The sequence below is a fragment of the Convolutriloba macropyga genome, unplaced genomic scaffold (genome assembly GCF_964194025.1).
Source record: "Convolutriloba macropyga unplaced genomic scaffold, txConMacr16.3 SCAFFOLD_3486, whole genome shotgun sequence".
Lineage (NCBI taxonomy): Eukaryota > Metazoa > Xenacoelomorpha > Acoela > Convolutidae > Convolutriloba > Convolutriloba macropyga.
The window spans coordinates 7,052-24,197 of record NW_027449533.1 but is presented as its reverse complement, the minus strand read 5'-3'; the positions used below and the strand labels follow the sequence as shown (position 1 = coordinate 24,197).

At 35.0% G+C, this 17,146-nt stretch overlaps 1 protein-coding gene across 1 annotated transcript; it reads right to left on the bottom strand.

Moving 5' to 3' along the window:
- Nucleotides 1-7,157: 7,157 nt before the first annotated feature.
- Nucleotides 7,158-14,145, bottom strand: LOC142355120 (uncharacterized; the record flags this gene model as incomplete). Its single annotated transcript, XM_075407384.1, has 3 exons — nt 7,158-8,035; nt 9,126-9,243; nt 14,089-14,145. Coding segments are annotated over 3 exons (664 nt in total), but the record flags the coding sequence as incomplete, so codon positions are not given.
- Between the last annotated feature and the right edge of the window lie 3,001 nt (nt 14,146-17,146).

Sequence of the window (17,146 nt, the reverse complement as noted above, 5' to 3'; positions counted from 1 at the left end):
TTTCTAACTCTTTTTCAAAAAGTTATTAGCAGGCAATTTTCATGAAGTTCGTTATTTTCTTCACCCAAATCGACAGTTCTTTGACAATTTCGTATACAAATAAGCAAATTGGTTTTTTACAACAATTCAAAAACACGATTCTTACGGCAACCAAATGGGCTAAAACAGACTTCCTAACTTGTCTTCTTCAAAAAGTTATTAGCAGACACTTTTCATGAAGTTTGTTGTTTTCTTCACCCAATTCGAGAGTTCTTTGAAAATTTTGTAAACAAATCAGCATATTGGCATTTTCTATTCACCAATTCAACAAACTACAGTATCACAGCAACAAAAGAAGCTGCTATAAACTTTCTAACTCGTCTTCTTCAAAAAGTTATTAACAAACATTTTTCATGAAGTTCGACTTTTTCTTCACTCTCTTGGAAAGTCATTAAAAAATTTGTATAAAGTCCAACAATTGGCATTTATTTCTACACAAACTTAAAAGGTGGATTATCACGGCAACAAAATGGTTTATAATAGACTTTCTAACTTGTCGTGTTCAAAAAGTTATTAACAAACGTTTTTAATGAAGTTCGACTTTTTCTTCACTCTTTTGTAAAAATCTCTAAAAAATTTGTATAAAATCCAACTACTGGCATTTATTTCTACACAAACTTAAAAGGTACATTATCAAGGCAACAAAATGGGCTATTGTAGACTTTATAACTTGTCTTCTTCAAAAAGTTATTAACAAACATTTTTCATGAAGTTCGACTTTTTCTTCACTCTCTTGAAAAATCCTCTGAAAAATTTGTATAAAATCCAACAATTGGCATTTATTTCTACACAAACGTAAAAGATGCATTATCACGGCAACAAAAAGTTCTATAATAGACTTTCTAACTTGTCGTCTTCAAAAAGTTATTAACAAACGTTTTTCATGAAGTTCAATTTTTTCTTCACTCTCTTGGAAAATTCTCTAAACAATTTGTATAAAATCCAAAATTGGTATTTATTTCTACACAAACCTAAAAGGTACATTATCTCGGCAACAAAATTGGCTATGATAGACTTTCTAACTCGTCTTCTTCAAAAATTTATTAACAAACATTTTTCATGAAGTTCGACTTTTTCTAGACTCTCTCTTGGAAAATTCTCCAAAAATTTGTATAAAATCCGGCATTTGGCATTTATTTCTACACAAACCTAAATGTACGTTATCACGGCAACAAAAGGGGTTATCATAGGTTTTCTAACTCGTCTTCTTCAAAAAGTTATTGACAAACGTTCTTCATGAAGTTCGATTTTTTCTTCACTCTTTTTGAAAATTCTCTAAAAAAATTTGTATAAAATCCAGCAATTGGCATTTATTTCTACAGAAACCTAAAAGATAAATTATCACGGCAACAAAATGGGCTATCATAGACTTTCCAACTTGTCTTCTTCAAAAAGTTTTTAACAAACGTTTTTCATGAAGTTCGATTTTTTCTTCACTCTTTTTGAAAATTCTCTAAAAAAATTTGTATAAAATCCAGCAATTGGCATTTATTTCTACAGAAACCTAAAAGATAAATTATCACGGCAACAAAATGGGCTATCATGGACTTTCCAACTTGTCTTCTTCAAAACGTTATGAACATACGTTTTTCATGAAGTTCGACTTTTTCTTAACGCTCTTGGAAAGCTCTCTGAAAAATTTGTATAAAATCCAGCAATTGGCGTTTATTTCTACACAAACCTGAAAAGTACCTTATCACGGCAACAAAATGAGCTATCATAGACTTTCCAACTTGTCTTCTTCAAAAAGTTGTGAACAAACGTTCTTCATGAAGTTCGACTTTTTCTTCACTCTCTTGGAAAATTCTCTGAAAAATTAGTATAAAATCCAACAATTGGCATTTATTTCTACACCATTTTAAAAGGTGCATTATCTTGGCAACAAAATGGTCTATAATAGACTTTCTAACTTGTCGTCTTCAATAAGTTATTAACAAACGTTTTTCATGAAGTTCGACTCTTTCTTCACTCTCTTGTAAAATTTTGTCTAAAAAATTTTTTAAAAAATCTTTGATTGAAATGCTTATCTTCGTTTCATAAGCTGAGAGCTATCCGTAAGGTTATCGTTGATCGATAGCATGTCCAACATACATTATAGTGTTGTTTCTTTTTTAATATTTTTAAGGTTGCTGATTAATCAGCGCTATTCTTGCATTTTTTCTATACAACTATTCCTTTGGTAAAACGTTGCAAGAATAGCGGTGAATTCAACGGTAGTTTTTTGTATAATTCAACTTTTCGGTAATTTTTTCCCGCATAAGCGCGTGGAAAAATTTCACTTGTTAATACTTTTCATCGCATTGAGCGCAAGTCTAATGTTTTTATTCAAATTCATCGCAAATCTTATAGTTTATAGCTAATTTAGCATTAAAATCTCAACCAACGTGTGTGTGTGTGCGTGTGTGTGTGTGTGTGTGGGGGGGGGGTTTGTGGGTGGGGTTCAAGCGATGGGGTTAGGGTTGAGAAGAGGGCTGATGAGAGGGGAGTTCAACTCGATAGGGGGAGGAGATTGGACAATGTAAGTGTTGTGGGTAGATGACGGGAGGGCTGACGATGGCGATTTTGAGTGTTTTTGATCAGAGTGGTCAGCTTGGGAGATGGTTTCGACTGAGTCTGATCAGAGGCTACTTGGCTCTGCAATTGGGTCTGATCATAGTCTGATTAAGGTCTGGACAATGGTCTGATTTTGGGTCTGGACCATGGTCTTGAGATGGTCTGATCAGAACTCCTTCGCTCTGGAAAGTCTGATCAGAACACTTTGAGTCTGGAAAGTCTGATCAGAGATAATTTCGGTCTGGAAAGTCTGATCAGAGATAATTTCGGTCTGGAAAGTCTGATCAGAGATAATTTTGGTCTGGAAAGTCTGATCAGTAGCAATTTTGTGTCTGGACCTCAACCTGGGTCTTTGTCTTTATGTCTGCTCAATATTTCCGACTTTGGGTTATTCCATAATCAACGGCTGTCTGAAGAATGGTCAATACTATTGTTAGGGTTGATTGATCTGAAGAGAATCAAAACCCCAATAACAGCGGAACCATCCTTTGCTATATAATTCAAGACTTCATTCTTGTCAATGAACTTCATCAATCCTTTCTCTCCTTTTTCAAGTGCAGAAGAAAACTTCATTTTGAAGTCTCTTCTGTAAGTATTGTCATCTGTGTTGGGATGCTTCAAATACACAGATACAATCAGCCACCCTTCAGCTTCTGGAATTTTCTGTCTGACATCTTGTTTTTGCTCCTCTTCATTTCTTTTAACAACGGACAAAGAGACACTCACAAATTGATCAGTTGCGTAATCACATCCATTCAAGAACACTTTCAACACAACATCCGCTTCAATTCTCTTCTCAATCTCTCCTTGTGTTTTCTTCTCTGACTCAACTGTCTGATCACGCTTCAATCCTCTACTTGGCTGCAATCTGACTGTCAACTTTTGAGCATTTCGAAAGTCTTGTTGCCCTTCATATCTTCTGCAGATTGTTGCAGCACTCGAAGATTGGTTATTTTTGCGCAAAATAAATTGCCTTGTTGAACAATCTTGGTTATGATTCGTGTATCTGCACTTATGACTCCGCGTTTGATTTCTCTCAAATTAGTTTCGAGGTCAGGTCGCTTGCATGGATACCTTTCTTCATCGTCTTTTCGTTGTACTCCCTTTGACTGCTCTCCGACTCTCACTGGTTTTTGGGAGCAGGTTGTTTGGTAGAGCCGAATGCTTGTCCTAAAAGAATTATCCAATTTTTGTTGATTGTTGATAACAAGAAAAGTATTTCAATCATGTGCTAATTCATCACTTGGCAACGAATATTCGAAACGAGTAAAATAAAATTATATAACCATCCGGTTAAATGTACATGCAACAAACCAATATAACAATTCGAATCATTCAAGTACATCAATTTTTTGTTAAAACATCACATAAAATTCTTCGGATAGTTTTTTTCCCTTGATACAAAATTAAGTTTTAAAAGTTCACACGTTACTATTCAAAGGAATTTTTTCATACTGTGAAATCAAAAAATCGTTCAACGTTTTCCTATATAGTTTTTAATTTCCTGCTAGCTAAAGCCAGTGAGGTAAACTATTCCATTTTATACGCATTTACGTACAATCATATTCATTCCAAAGTTGGTGTTGACTTTTATCCATTTCTGAATTGTTTTGAAGGAGTGTTTTGATGCAGACTTATATACCCAAGTTTGCAAGAGCCTATCGTTTAATTATGTTTGACATAAAAATTAATTAGCGACCTTTGCCTTTTATGAGCCAAGCTATGAGTTAAGCTGGAAGGATCTTTATCTGTATTAGTAGATCTCTCACTCTGTCATAATTTTTGCGGAGAAAACACACCTTCATCCCCCATTTAATCTGTCGATTATTGCGTTCTAGGTTTCTTTCAAATAAATGTCGAAAAAAAGGTTGCTGAAAAAGACAAGTGTGAAAACACGAGTTATTTTAAAGGAAGAATGGACGTGTTCAGTAGAATTTGATGCCTTAATAGGAAAATTAATCGTATGGCATGAACAATCATTTTTAAATTCTTGTTCAGATGCTCATCAAAATTACGGTTCCTGTCCATTTGAATACCAAGGTAACTAAGAGAATTTTGTTTTTAAAAGAAAACGATCCCCAATCGAATTTTTCAAGAAAAAAAACTGTTTAGATTTTAAATGCATTCAGGGTTAGCTTCTTCAACTCTACATATTCTTCTAATTCCTGTATAACTTCCTGATTTTTCGAGGCAAACTACTTTCCGTTCCAGAGCCGTTCCAAAAGAAAAGTGAGACCTTCTGAATCATTTCCCTGTAGCACACCGTGGTTTACAATTTCACAATCAGAGAACAAACCTTTAGGTGATACATTTTTCCATCGTTAGCAACAAATGAAGACATTATTTCCTTTGCTTCCTCTGAAAACAGCAACATTCATAATTTTACAGAAAATGCAAGGCCAGCAGGAATGAAAACCCTTTGTAAGTTCTAGGATTATTGAAATTGTTTTCCTTGTATTGCTCTAAACAAGACGAAAATGTTTTAACTAGTTGTGTAACCGCATCTGTTGCTGTTTTATTGAAATTCCAGTTGCTTTTTATTAATAATTCAGTGCCTATCAAATCCGTCAGCTGAGTCAGAAGTGTGAGCTTTTAAATTTTTCCATCAATCGAATTTAGAGAAATTAGTAAATAGTTTTTTCTACCCAGTTTATCACCTTTCTGAAAATTGTCGCTACGTGGCCTAGTTCCTTTTTATTTGCAACAACATTTCCCTTATGATATTTGTTTAAAGCCAACTGTTGATGTATGCCTATGGCCATATTGCATTACTTTATGAGAGGAACTGTTAATTCTCCAGGGTGTGCTGCTTTGTTATCATCCACGGAGCGGGGACAGAAATCAGGTTTTTTTCCAGCGACAGTTCTGAATGAGAATTAAAGTACTTGTCTAAGTTCATCGGATTATTTGCGACGGGTTGCTTGAACCTTTGCAAAATCAAAGATTAGCGAATGATCTATTGAGACCATTGATGATATCCGTTGGATCCCTTGAAATTTCACCACTATCTAACCTGTTTGATTCAAACTTTTACACTTTTGCACTCGATTTGATCGTTCGTTTATTGAAATTCCGTTTTTCTTTAATTGTTGGTAGCTTTTGCAAAAAAATGATGCAAAAATTGTTGTGCGCCTCTTTTAATCTCCTACACACTAAGTTTCGTAAACGATTTATTTGTTTGTGCATCTCACCGTTATAATTTTTTCCCCATATTGGTCAAAAAACCTCTTCGGTCAATCAAGTTGTTCAATTCTTACTTTAGCCATGTCGTCGAGTTTTTAAATTTCACATCACCTGATTTAACAGTGTGAAACGGTTGGGGTTTTTCAACAATTTTCTCAAATGTTTGCTGGAACAAATCAAGAAAGTCATTGGCATTTTGATCTGGTACATTTTCATCATTCTTCAAGAGCAAGATTTCTGTTAGAATTAGAACGCAAGATAAGTCAATAATAACTATGATGATTTAGCGCAGAGAGTTTATCAGTACATCAGTGCATCCCCCTGCTTAACAATTTCTAATCCTGAATTTGATGCAAAAGTGTCTCGTTAACCTTTTTCAGACTTCATCAGTTATTTCAAGTTGTATCCTTCTAGCAGAATAATTTTAGCTGTTATAAAACATGCCCCAATAGTTCATTACTTAGCTGTTCAAGAAAATAGTACCCAAAATAAATGTTTGGCCAATAAAACTGCTGACAATTCAGTTTTAATTCAGAGCGTTGCCTATTTCAACCCAAACAGATTCAAAAAAGTTGATGAACCGGTGTCAAACCATAACTATATTTAGCGGCTAACATTATGGGACAAAAAACACTTCTCTGTCGCACTTTGAAGTCCCTGCTTTTTCTGGTTGACTTTTATCGAAGAAAATATGTGAAACAGTTAAGGACTCGATTTCAGTATTAAACTGTTTCTTCAGCATAAAGTTTCAGAACAGCGATAAATCTGTTAAAAAGTTTTGTATTCAAAAAAATTCAAAACTTCTCAAACTTGTGTATTAAGCTTTGACAATTAAGCAGGAAAAATAAATGGGATTTGTCTGATCCTCTGTTTTTCATGTGACTGGAATACTCAATCAGTCTATCCTGCTGCAGTCCTCTGTTACATTCAATGACACTTGATAGCATGAGAGGTACGAACAGATTAAAAAATTAATAGGCGGAAAAGAAAAATGTATGAATCAACTGTTTCAATGAAGTAACAATCGTTAGATTCGTTAGAAAATAGTTCTTCAATTATTTTCTCAGAACATCAGTAAGATTTTTTGTTCCCATCAATATACTGAAAACGATGAAAGTCTCGAACATTTGCATTGTTCTATATCTAAATTACCATAAGGAAATAGAATTTATTGTTTGACAAAACTTTGCTAAGCGGAATTCACTCTTTTTTCACTCACACGCGGTATCATGATCCAAAACCACCCCGCGACAAGCTGACCTTCGTTTTTTGCACCGAACGCTAAAGAGAGTACATCTCTTCTCAATTATGAATTATTTGCTACATTTCTTTGATCTCTAAAATTTAATTATTAATATCAAAATTTTGCAGATCTGGTGCAAACCCGCAGTTTTTAACAGAGCAAAATCATTCCGCATAGAGAATTATATGACTAAATATTTCTTGTGAGAATTTATACTGCATTTTGCATCAGTGAAAGAAGCGAATAGAATCAAACGCACAACACAAAAAATGCCAAACAGTTCTTTTGCGAGATATAATTTGGTGCTTTTAAACAAAAAACAGACATTGATTGGTTCTTTGTCTTCATGTCTGCTCACTCTTTCCTACTCTGGTCGATTCCACAATCAGCACTGTCTCAAGAATGGTCATTGCTATTGTAAGAGTTGAATGATCTGAAAAGAAACAAAACCCCAATAACAGTGGAACCATCCTTTGCTATAGATTTCTCGAAGTCCCGCTTGTCAATGAACTTCATCAATCCTTTCTCTCATTTTTCAACTGCAGGAGAGAATTTCATTCTGAAGTCTCTTCTGTATGCATTTTCATCTGTGTCTGGATGGTTCAAATACACAGACACAAACAGCCACCCTGCTTCTGGAATATTCTGCCTGACATCTTGTTTCTGTTCCTCTTCATTTATGTTCACAACAGACAAACATACACTCACAAATTGATCAGTTGCGTAATCACATCCATTCAAGAACACTTTCAGCACAACATCTGCCTCAATTCTCTTCTGAATCTCTCTTTGTGTTTTCTGCTCTGATTCAACTGTCTGATCACGCTTCAATCCTCTACTTGGCTGCAATCTGACTGTCAACTTTTGAGCATTTCGAAAGTCTTGTTGCCCTCCATATCTTCTGCAGATTGTTGCAGCACTCGAAGATTGGGCATTTTTGCGCAAAATAAATTGCCTTGTTGAACAATCTCGGTTATGATTCGTGTATCTGCACTTATGACTCCGCGTTTGATTTCTCTCAAAATAGTTTCGAGGTCCGGTCCCAGGTTGAAATGCCATCCGGAACTGACCTCTGATCAGACCGAGTCCAACGCACACGGTGCGTTCCCAGACCAAAATTACAGGGTCTGGGATTTGGTTCCAGCGCACAATAGTATGATCAGAGGTCACTTCGGTCTGGGGATGGTATGATCAGAGGTCACTTCGGTCTGGGGATGGTATGATCAGAGGTCACTTCGGTCTGGGGATGGTATGATCAGAGATCACTTTGGTCTGGGGATGGTATGATCAGAAGTCACTTCAGGATGGGATTGGTCTGATCAGAGGCCGATTCAAGCGCACATTAGTCTGATCAGAGACAATTTCGAGCGAAATTTTTTATTGATTTTTTGTTTTTTTTTTACAGAGAGATGTCGGCTCTGTCAAGAGGCAACAAAAAGCAGCATTCTGATCACAGACGGATCTAGAGTTTGATGTCTTTGATCAGAACCAAAGGGGTCCAACTGATTGAACATGTCAGTCCCTTTACAAGGAAATTTTGTTTAACTGTAGAATACGATGTTTTATATGGAAAGCTGTCTAAATTTATCCATTGAGTTAGAAATATGCACTAATGCATACTAAATAACTTTTTTACTCAGCAGTTGGGTTATCTTTTCCTTAGCAATAAAACTTTTAGAATGGTCTTTTCTTTAGATGAATATAATAATGCAAACATCATTTTGAATGAAATGAATATATTATAACAAAATTCGTGCGGTGAGGTGAATTCGAGCGCACAATAGTCTGATCAGGAGTAACTTTTGAGCGCACAATAGTCTGATCAGAAGTGATTTTGAGCGCACAATCGTCTGGACAATGGTCTGGGATTGGACTGAGCCATGGTCGCACAATCGTCTGGACAATGGTCTGATTATAGTCTGATCAAAGGTCCTTTCCGTCTGGGAAGGTCTGATCAGAGACAGTTTCGAGCGCACTTAGAGTGCACACGGTGTTTCGAGCGCACTTTAGTCTTATCAGAGGATACATTGGTCTGGGAGGGTCTGATCAGAGATAACTTTCGTCTGGCACGGTCTGATCAGGGGTCACTTCCGGATGGCACCTTAACCTGGGGTGGCTTGCATGGATACCTTTCTTCATCGTCTTTTCGTTGTACTCCCTTTGACTGCTCTCCGACTCTCACTGGTTTTTGGGAGCAGGTTGTTTGGTAGAGCCGAATGCTTGTCCTAAAACAATTATCCAATTTTTGTTGATTGTTGATAACAAGAAAAGTATTTCAATCATGTGCTAATTCATCACTTGGCAACGAATATTTGAAACGAGTAAAATAAAATTATATAACCATCCGGTTAAATGTACATGCAACAAACCAATATAACAATTCGAATCATTCAAGTACATCAATTTTTTGTTAAAACATCACATAAAATTCTTCGAACAGTTTTTTTCCCTAGATACAAAATTAAGTTTTAAAAGTTCACACGTTACTATTCAAAGGAATTTTTTCATACTGTGAAATCAAAAAATCGTTCAACGTTTTCCTATATAGTTTTTAATTTCCTGCTAGCTAAAGCCATTGAGGTAAACTATTCCATTTTATATGCATTTACGTACAATCATATTCATTCCAAAGTTGGTGTTGACTTTTTATCCTATTCTGAATTGTTTTGAAGGAGTGTTTTGATGCAGACTTATATACCCAAGTTTGCAAGAGCCTCTCGTTTAACTATGTTTGACTTATAATTGATTAGAGACCTTTGCCTATTATGAGCCAAGCTATGAATTAAGCTGGAAGGATCTTTCTCTGTATTAGTAGATCTCTCACGCTGTTATAATTTTTGCTAAAAAAAAAACGCCTTTATACCTCATTTAATCTGTCGATTATTGCGTTCTAGGTTTCTTTCAAATAAATGTTGAAAAAAAGGTTGCTGAAAAGACAAGTGTGAAAACACGAGTTATTTTAAAGGAAGACTGGGCGTGTTCAGTGGAATTTGATGCCTTAATAGGAAAATTAATCATATGGCATGAGCAATCATTTTAATTTTTTGTTCAGATGCTCATCAAAATTACGGTTCCTGTCAATTTAAACACCAAGGTAACTAAGAGAATTTTGTTTTTAAAAGAAGCCGATCCCCAATCGAATTCTTCAAGAAGAAAAAACTGTTTGGATTTTAATTGCTTTCAGGGTTAGCTTGTTCAGCACTACATATTCTTCTAATACCCGTATAACTTCCTGTCTTTTCGATCCATACTACTTTCCGTTCCAGAGACGACAAGACTTGTGTCATCTGCAAATTGAACTACTTTATCTTTTGAGTCTATGTTAATGAAAATTTTTTCAAATGTAGAAGAAAAGTGAGACCTACCAAATCATTTCCCTGTAGCACAACGTGATTTACATTTTCACAATCAGAAAACAAACCTATTGGTGATACATTTTTCCATTTTTAGCAAAAAATGAAGGCATCATTTCTTTTGCTTCCTGGGAAAACCACAACATTCATTTTTTTAAGAAAATGCAAGGCCAGGAGGAATGAAAATTTTTTGCAAGTTCTAGGAATATTGAAAGGTTTCTCTTGTATTGCTCTGAACAAGAAGAAACTGGTTCAACTAGTTGTGAAAACGCATCCGTTGCTGTGTTTTTTGAAAATCCAATTGCTTTTTTATTAATAATTCAGTGCCTATCAAATCCATCAGCAGAAACAGAAGTGTGAGTTTATAAATTTTTCAATCAATTGGAATTAGAGAAATCGGTAAATAGTTTCTTTCTACACAGTTTATCACCCTTCCGAAAATTGCTGCTGCATAGCCTAGTTCCTTTTATTTGGAAAAACATGTCCTTATGATAATCATTTAAAGCCAACTGTTGATGTATGCCTATGGCCATATTGCATTACTTTATAAGAGGAACTGTTAATTCTCCAGGGTGTGTTGTTTTGATATCATCCAGGGAGCCAATGACTGAAATCAGTTTTTTTTCAGTGACAGCTCTGAATGAGATGTCAAGTACTTGTCTAAGTTTATCAGGTTACTTGCAAGCGATGCTTGAACCTTTGCAAAATCAAAGATTAGCGAATGATCTTTTGAGACAATTGATGATATCCGTTGGATCCCTGGAAATTTCATCACTATCTAACCTGGTTGATTCAAACTTGACATTTTTGCACTTGATTTGATCGTCCATGTATTGCAATTCAGTTTTTCTTTACTTGTTGGTAGCTTTTGCAAAAAAATGATGCAAAAATTGTTGTGCGCCGCTTTTAATCTCCTACACACTAAGGTTTGTAGACGATTTAATTGTTTGTGCATCTCACTGTCATAATTTTTTCCACGTATTGGTCCAAAAATGTCTTTGGTCAATCAAGCTGTTCAATTCTCGCCGTAGCCATGTCGTAGAGTTTTTAAAATTTCCATCACCTGACTTAACAGTTTGGAACGGTGCGGGTTTTTCAACAATTTTCTCATATCTTTGTTGGAACAATTCAAAAAGGGCATTGCCATTCTGACCTGGTACATTTTCATCATTCTTCAAGAGCAAGATTTCTGTTAAAATTGGAACGCAAGATTTGTCAATAATAAGTGAAACAAGGATGATTTAGCACAAAGAATTCATCAGTATATCAGTACATCCCCGTGCTTAACAATTTCAAATCCTGAACTTGATGCGAAAGTATCTGGTTAATTTTTCTCAGTCTTCATCAGTTATTTCAAGTTGTATTCTCCTAGCAAAATAATTTTATCTATTATAAAACATGCTCCAATAGTTCGTTACTTAACTGATCAAGAAAATTGTACCCAAGATAAATGTTTGGCCAATAAAAAGTGCTGACAAGTCATTTTTTGGTCAGAGCGTTGCCTATTTCAACCAAAAAAGATTCAAAAAATTTGATGAACCGGTGTCGGACCCTAATTAAATCTAGTTGTGAACTTATTAGGATAAAAAAAACTTCCCTGTCCCACTTTGAAGTCCCTGTTTTTTCTGGTTGACTTTTTTCGAAGAAAATATGTGAAACAGTTAAGAACTCGATTTCAGCATTAAACTGTTTCTTCAGCAAAGTTTCAGAACAGCGACAAATCTGTTAATAAATATTGTTTTCAAATTTTTTCCAAATTGCTCAAACTCGTGTATTAAGTTTTGACCATTGAGCAGGAAAATTAAAGGAGATTTGTCCTCCGTTTTTCAAGTAACTGGAATACTCAATCAGTCTATTCTGCTGAAGTCCTCTGTTCATTTCAATGACACTTGATAGCATGAGAAGTACGAACAGATTAAAAAGCTAAAAGGAGGAAAACAGAAATGTATGAATCAAATGTTTCAATAAAGTAACAAAAGTTAGATTCGTTGGCAAAAAGTTTTTTAATTATTTGCTCACAATATCAGTATAATTTGCTGTTCCTATCAATATATTCACATGAAACACTCACATGAAATTCTAATTGCCATTGACAGAGTTGAACTAGTATAATGATGTTCTCTTATGCTATATGTTTAAAAAAATTTCAGCTATCAATACATATAAATTTAAAAAGAAATTTTCTTGTGTTGTTTCTCTGTTCTTTTTGCAATGATTTTCTATTCTGAACTTTTGTGGAAAATATGAAACAGCAAGTTTAAAACATAGCAAGACAAGTCATGACGTACAATTCAAGGCATTTTCATTGACCAAACAAAAAAACTAGACCCAAAACGGACTATGAGTGAACTGAAAAAACCATTTCCAAAAAATTCAGATCAGAAAATAAAAAAAAAACAAAAATCAATGTCAATATGCCGCATGCGAACAAAAAACCGCTAGCGACAAATGAAAATATGGTACAAACAAAAAACTAGGCTTGGGTTGGATTGGGTTAATAAACTATGAATGGTTTGGGTTAACCACTTATTCACATGAAACACTCACACGAAATTCTAATTGCCATTGACAGAGTTGAACTTGTATAATGATGTTCTCTTATGCTATATGTTTAAAGAAATTTCAGCTATCAAAACATATAAATTTAAAAAGAAATTTTCTTGTGTTGTTTCTCTGTTATTTCTCTGTAAACTATGAATGGTTTGGGTTAACCATTTAGAAAAAGAGCCAATCCAAAAAACCAAAAAAACAGTTAAAATCAAAGTGAAATTGCCGCATGTGAACAAAAAACCACAAGCGAGAAAGTTCACAATTTGTTCACACACCGTTTTCTCACTCTACTTCAAAATTAGGGCTTTAAAATTTCACACCACAAAACCTTTTGCTTTTCCGCTCCATTTCCTGTTTCGGCGTGACCAAAATCACTACTTCAATTTAACTTTAAAAATCATGAAAATGTGTGATGAGATCTTAAAAAAAGACACAGCGCCCTAACATTCTTTGAGTTGTAAAAAAATGCTTGTTGACTTTGAGGGCTGCAATGTTTCCTTCAATTTATAAAAAGCAAACAAAGAAATCGTTTTTGATTCAACTCTTTTTCGTTACCTACATCGATGTCCTGGTTTTGCAGAAAAAATATTGTAAAAATTCTTTCGAGTGGAAAATGTTTTGCTTACAACGTGTGGTTTTCTTTACTTTGTTAGCGTTGCTCTCTCTCCCCATTTGCAATTAGTGAAATTAGATCATATTTTGATTACTATTCTCTCTTGTGAAGGAATGATTTATAATTAATTCACCTATTGATCAACTCTCTCAGGAGTAATCCCCGAGCAAGCTTATACTCTGCGACCATTTTCTAAAGATATCTCACAAAGTGGTCATAGTCTGGGAGGCTCTGTTAAAAACAGTACCAAATTAGACCTTCTCAGAAAGCTCCAATGTCAAGGACAGACCCAGAGATTAACTCTTGATCTACGCTACAAGGAATAAAATTGACCTTATCAGACTCTGATCCATCTACGACAGGTTCTCTGAACTTGTACTGCTCCACCTACGATCTACATTGGAGGTGAGGTTCGGGGTGCTAGAAGTTGCGGTAGCTATTTTACCGGTAAGCATTAACTCTGCAGTTTTCAATAAACATTTTTTGCTCAACATATTTCAGCCTGGATTATTTTAATTTAAGAGGCGCCAGTATAACTGTGATGATCAACCTACCTTGGTTGCTGCAGTTTAGTTCGCCAGGTACACCACGTGGAATCAGTCGAGTCTTCTCTTTGAACAAAGTCTCACGTGTCATGCAAGCAGTGCGAATAAATGCTCGCTCCCCATTGTCAACTCCAATTTGTCCGGTGTCCAAAAAGTTTGGTATAATTTTGGACGTCATAACTTTGTGATTTGAAGAAAGTAATTTTGAAATCAGAACAAACTGTTTATTTTGAAAAGACAAGAAAATAACCAAATGTGATAAATTTTCCTGTTTTTCATATAGGAAAACTAGTGCATCTGTATTTGGTGGATTTTTACAGTAGCATTGATGTTTCAACTGGTATTGTGATGGGAAATATGCCGGTTTCGTCTCCCAAAAACTATGCCTACAGTCAACAAAACAAGAATAAATTTCTTTATGGCTTTACGATTCTCGAACTGAAACAGACTTAAAAGTGGTCGACAGACACTTTATTAGAATTTTGTGGGTTATCTTACTCGATAAAAATTCTAACCTCCCAACCCGCGCAAACATAAACCCGGGGTTATGCATTTTATTTAAGCCAATGATCTGCCCAGAATTTTTTTGAAGCCTCAATGCAGGTCTTTAAACTCACTAAGATAGAACAGTTCCGTATGCAAAAACTCGCTGTGCAGAAATTCGATCAATTGTGCGCTGTTGCATTATATGATTAATGATTAAAATTTTACAGTAAACAAGATAGCTAATTTCTTCCAAATATATGATGCAATAATGAAATAATAGGTTTGCAGTTGATGCATTTGTTCATACGTTTCTTTAGGTTTCTTGCAAAGATGTTTCCGAATCGAAAGTTTGACTTTTTGTCTTTGAGAGAAGAAGCGACAATGGCTGTAAAAGGCTTGCGGGGTTGACTTTCTGATGTCAAGTGTCTAGTCAAACACCTCCAGATAAATGACAAATCTGTCAATAACAAACAGATTATTCGAGAATTTCAAGATTATATTTATTATTTGAGCATATGTCGCAAATTGTAAAAGAGTTGAGCTGTTCACATAGTTTTGACGAATTACAGCGCATGAATCATAAATGCTCATGTTGTGAGACTTGGGTTTGTAGCTCTTAAATGAAAGAGAGAACAAGAAAATCTCGTAATTGTATTTATTTTTACTATCTTATCTGAATCAAACGTCGCTGAGAAGAAATAGTACTTATGTTTTAAAGCCATTAACTGTACGTAGCTTCGAATTTCTTGTCGTTCTCGAATTCTCGAAATATGGTTAACTTGAATTTCGCGGAGATGCATAGGAGCTGTCAGAAACAAACTTCTGACGCTGTTTTGTAGCAGCTGCGGTAATCTGAAAATGATGTTATTCATAATAACAAATAGCTACCCTAAATTTGACGACAAACGTTTAATGATTTTTAATATACCCGCATACATCGGTGACCGGTCAAGATGCCAGTTTTCTGGTTTTTTTTATCCTGTAAAACGCCGCATTTTCCCAGTGATGATATCGGAAATCCCCCTAGCCATTGGCAACTGATAATACGCTAGGTTGAGATTCCGATGTTTATTCTCCGCAGAAAAATGCTTTGCGTTACTGGTGATTGAGTTTTTCAAGTGAATTAATCCCGGGTTGAGGTTTTTGGGTAAATTTTTGTAAGAAATGCGGTGAATTTTTGTAAGAAATGCGGTGATTGTGTTGAATGCGGTGACAATAAAAAGTTCACCGCATTTCACCGCATTTCTTACAAAAATTCACCGGAAAATTCACCGCATTTCTCACAAAAATTCACCGCATCGATTTTTTGCGGTAAATTAATGTAAGAAATGCGGTGAAAGAGGTGAATGCGGTGAAAAAAAATAACTCACCACGTTTCACCGCATTTCTTACAAAAATTAATTGCATATGATTTCCAAATTTTACTCAGTCTGATTTAAATTCACAAGAAATTTAAAGGATATAAGTGACAGTTGGCGCAGTGGACTAAGCAGTTACAGGCATGCAGGAGTTCAGAGGTTCAAATCCGTGTGGGGAGGATTCTTTTTTGTAAGAATACTGAGAACGCGGTGAAAATAAATAATTCACCGCGATTCAGCGCTTTCACCGCAAAAAGATGTAAGAAATATGCGGTGAAAATTATTTTTCTTCACCGCATTTCTTACGAAATTTCACCGCCGAACCTCCACCCGGGAAGTGCAGAGAAAAGGTTTGTTTTTTTTTCATTTCTTCATTTACTCAAAGAAAACAAGAAAAATTGAGAACTTTCAAAGCTTGTTTCCAACTTTGAACATTTGTGCTCCTCAAAATGTGCTATGGGCACCATATTTTATGAGCATCATAATTTGTTAAACAAAGATAATTTGTTCGTTATTTTATAAATTTAGACAAATATCAGTATTAACAATTCTGAAAAATGAATTTGCTGAAAGAACTTTTATTTGCGAAATAACACTTTTCAGGAGCCAAGTTCCGTGGAAATGAGGGGACAATGTTCTGCGGTAAACAATTTGATCACACTGGCAAAATATGTACGTATCACAATGAGAGTTTAGGTTTTTGTCTGGAAAAGTGTTGGAAGAACGATACAAGGAACTCAACATGCAATGAATATGTGGAAAAAGAGTGAAGTGGAGAAATCAACAAAATTAAGGAGAAAATTCCGTTTTTCGTTTTCAATTTTTTTTTTTTTAAAAACACACATCGAAACCTTATTTGGTTTTTCAATACTTACTCTATTGAAACCTCGGCAAATGTTTTTGTGTATTCTGTTTAGTTTTTGTTCACTTTCAGGAAGTTAATGTTGCAACCCAAGTTTCTTACAAAGCGATGCATCGCCTAGCAAGTTTTTCGTTCAAAGAGTTCTTAAAAGTTAATGATTCGACTTGCATTTTCCTACAATTTAATCATTCGACTTAAAATTCTTACAATCCAGACTCTGCTAGTCTTCTTCATTATGATTATATTGAAGTCATGGAGTTATCCCAGGCTAAACTTATCCTGTTTAGTCTGAAAATTACTCATACAACTAAATTAAGTCTGAGCAGAGTAATGTCATACATTTGTAGCTTATAACTGGTAA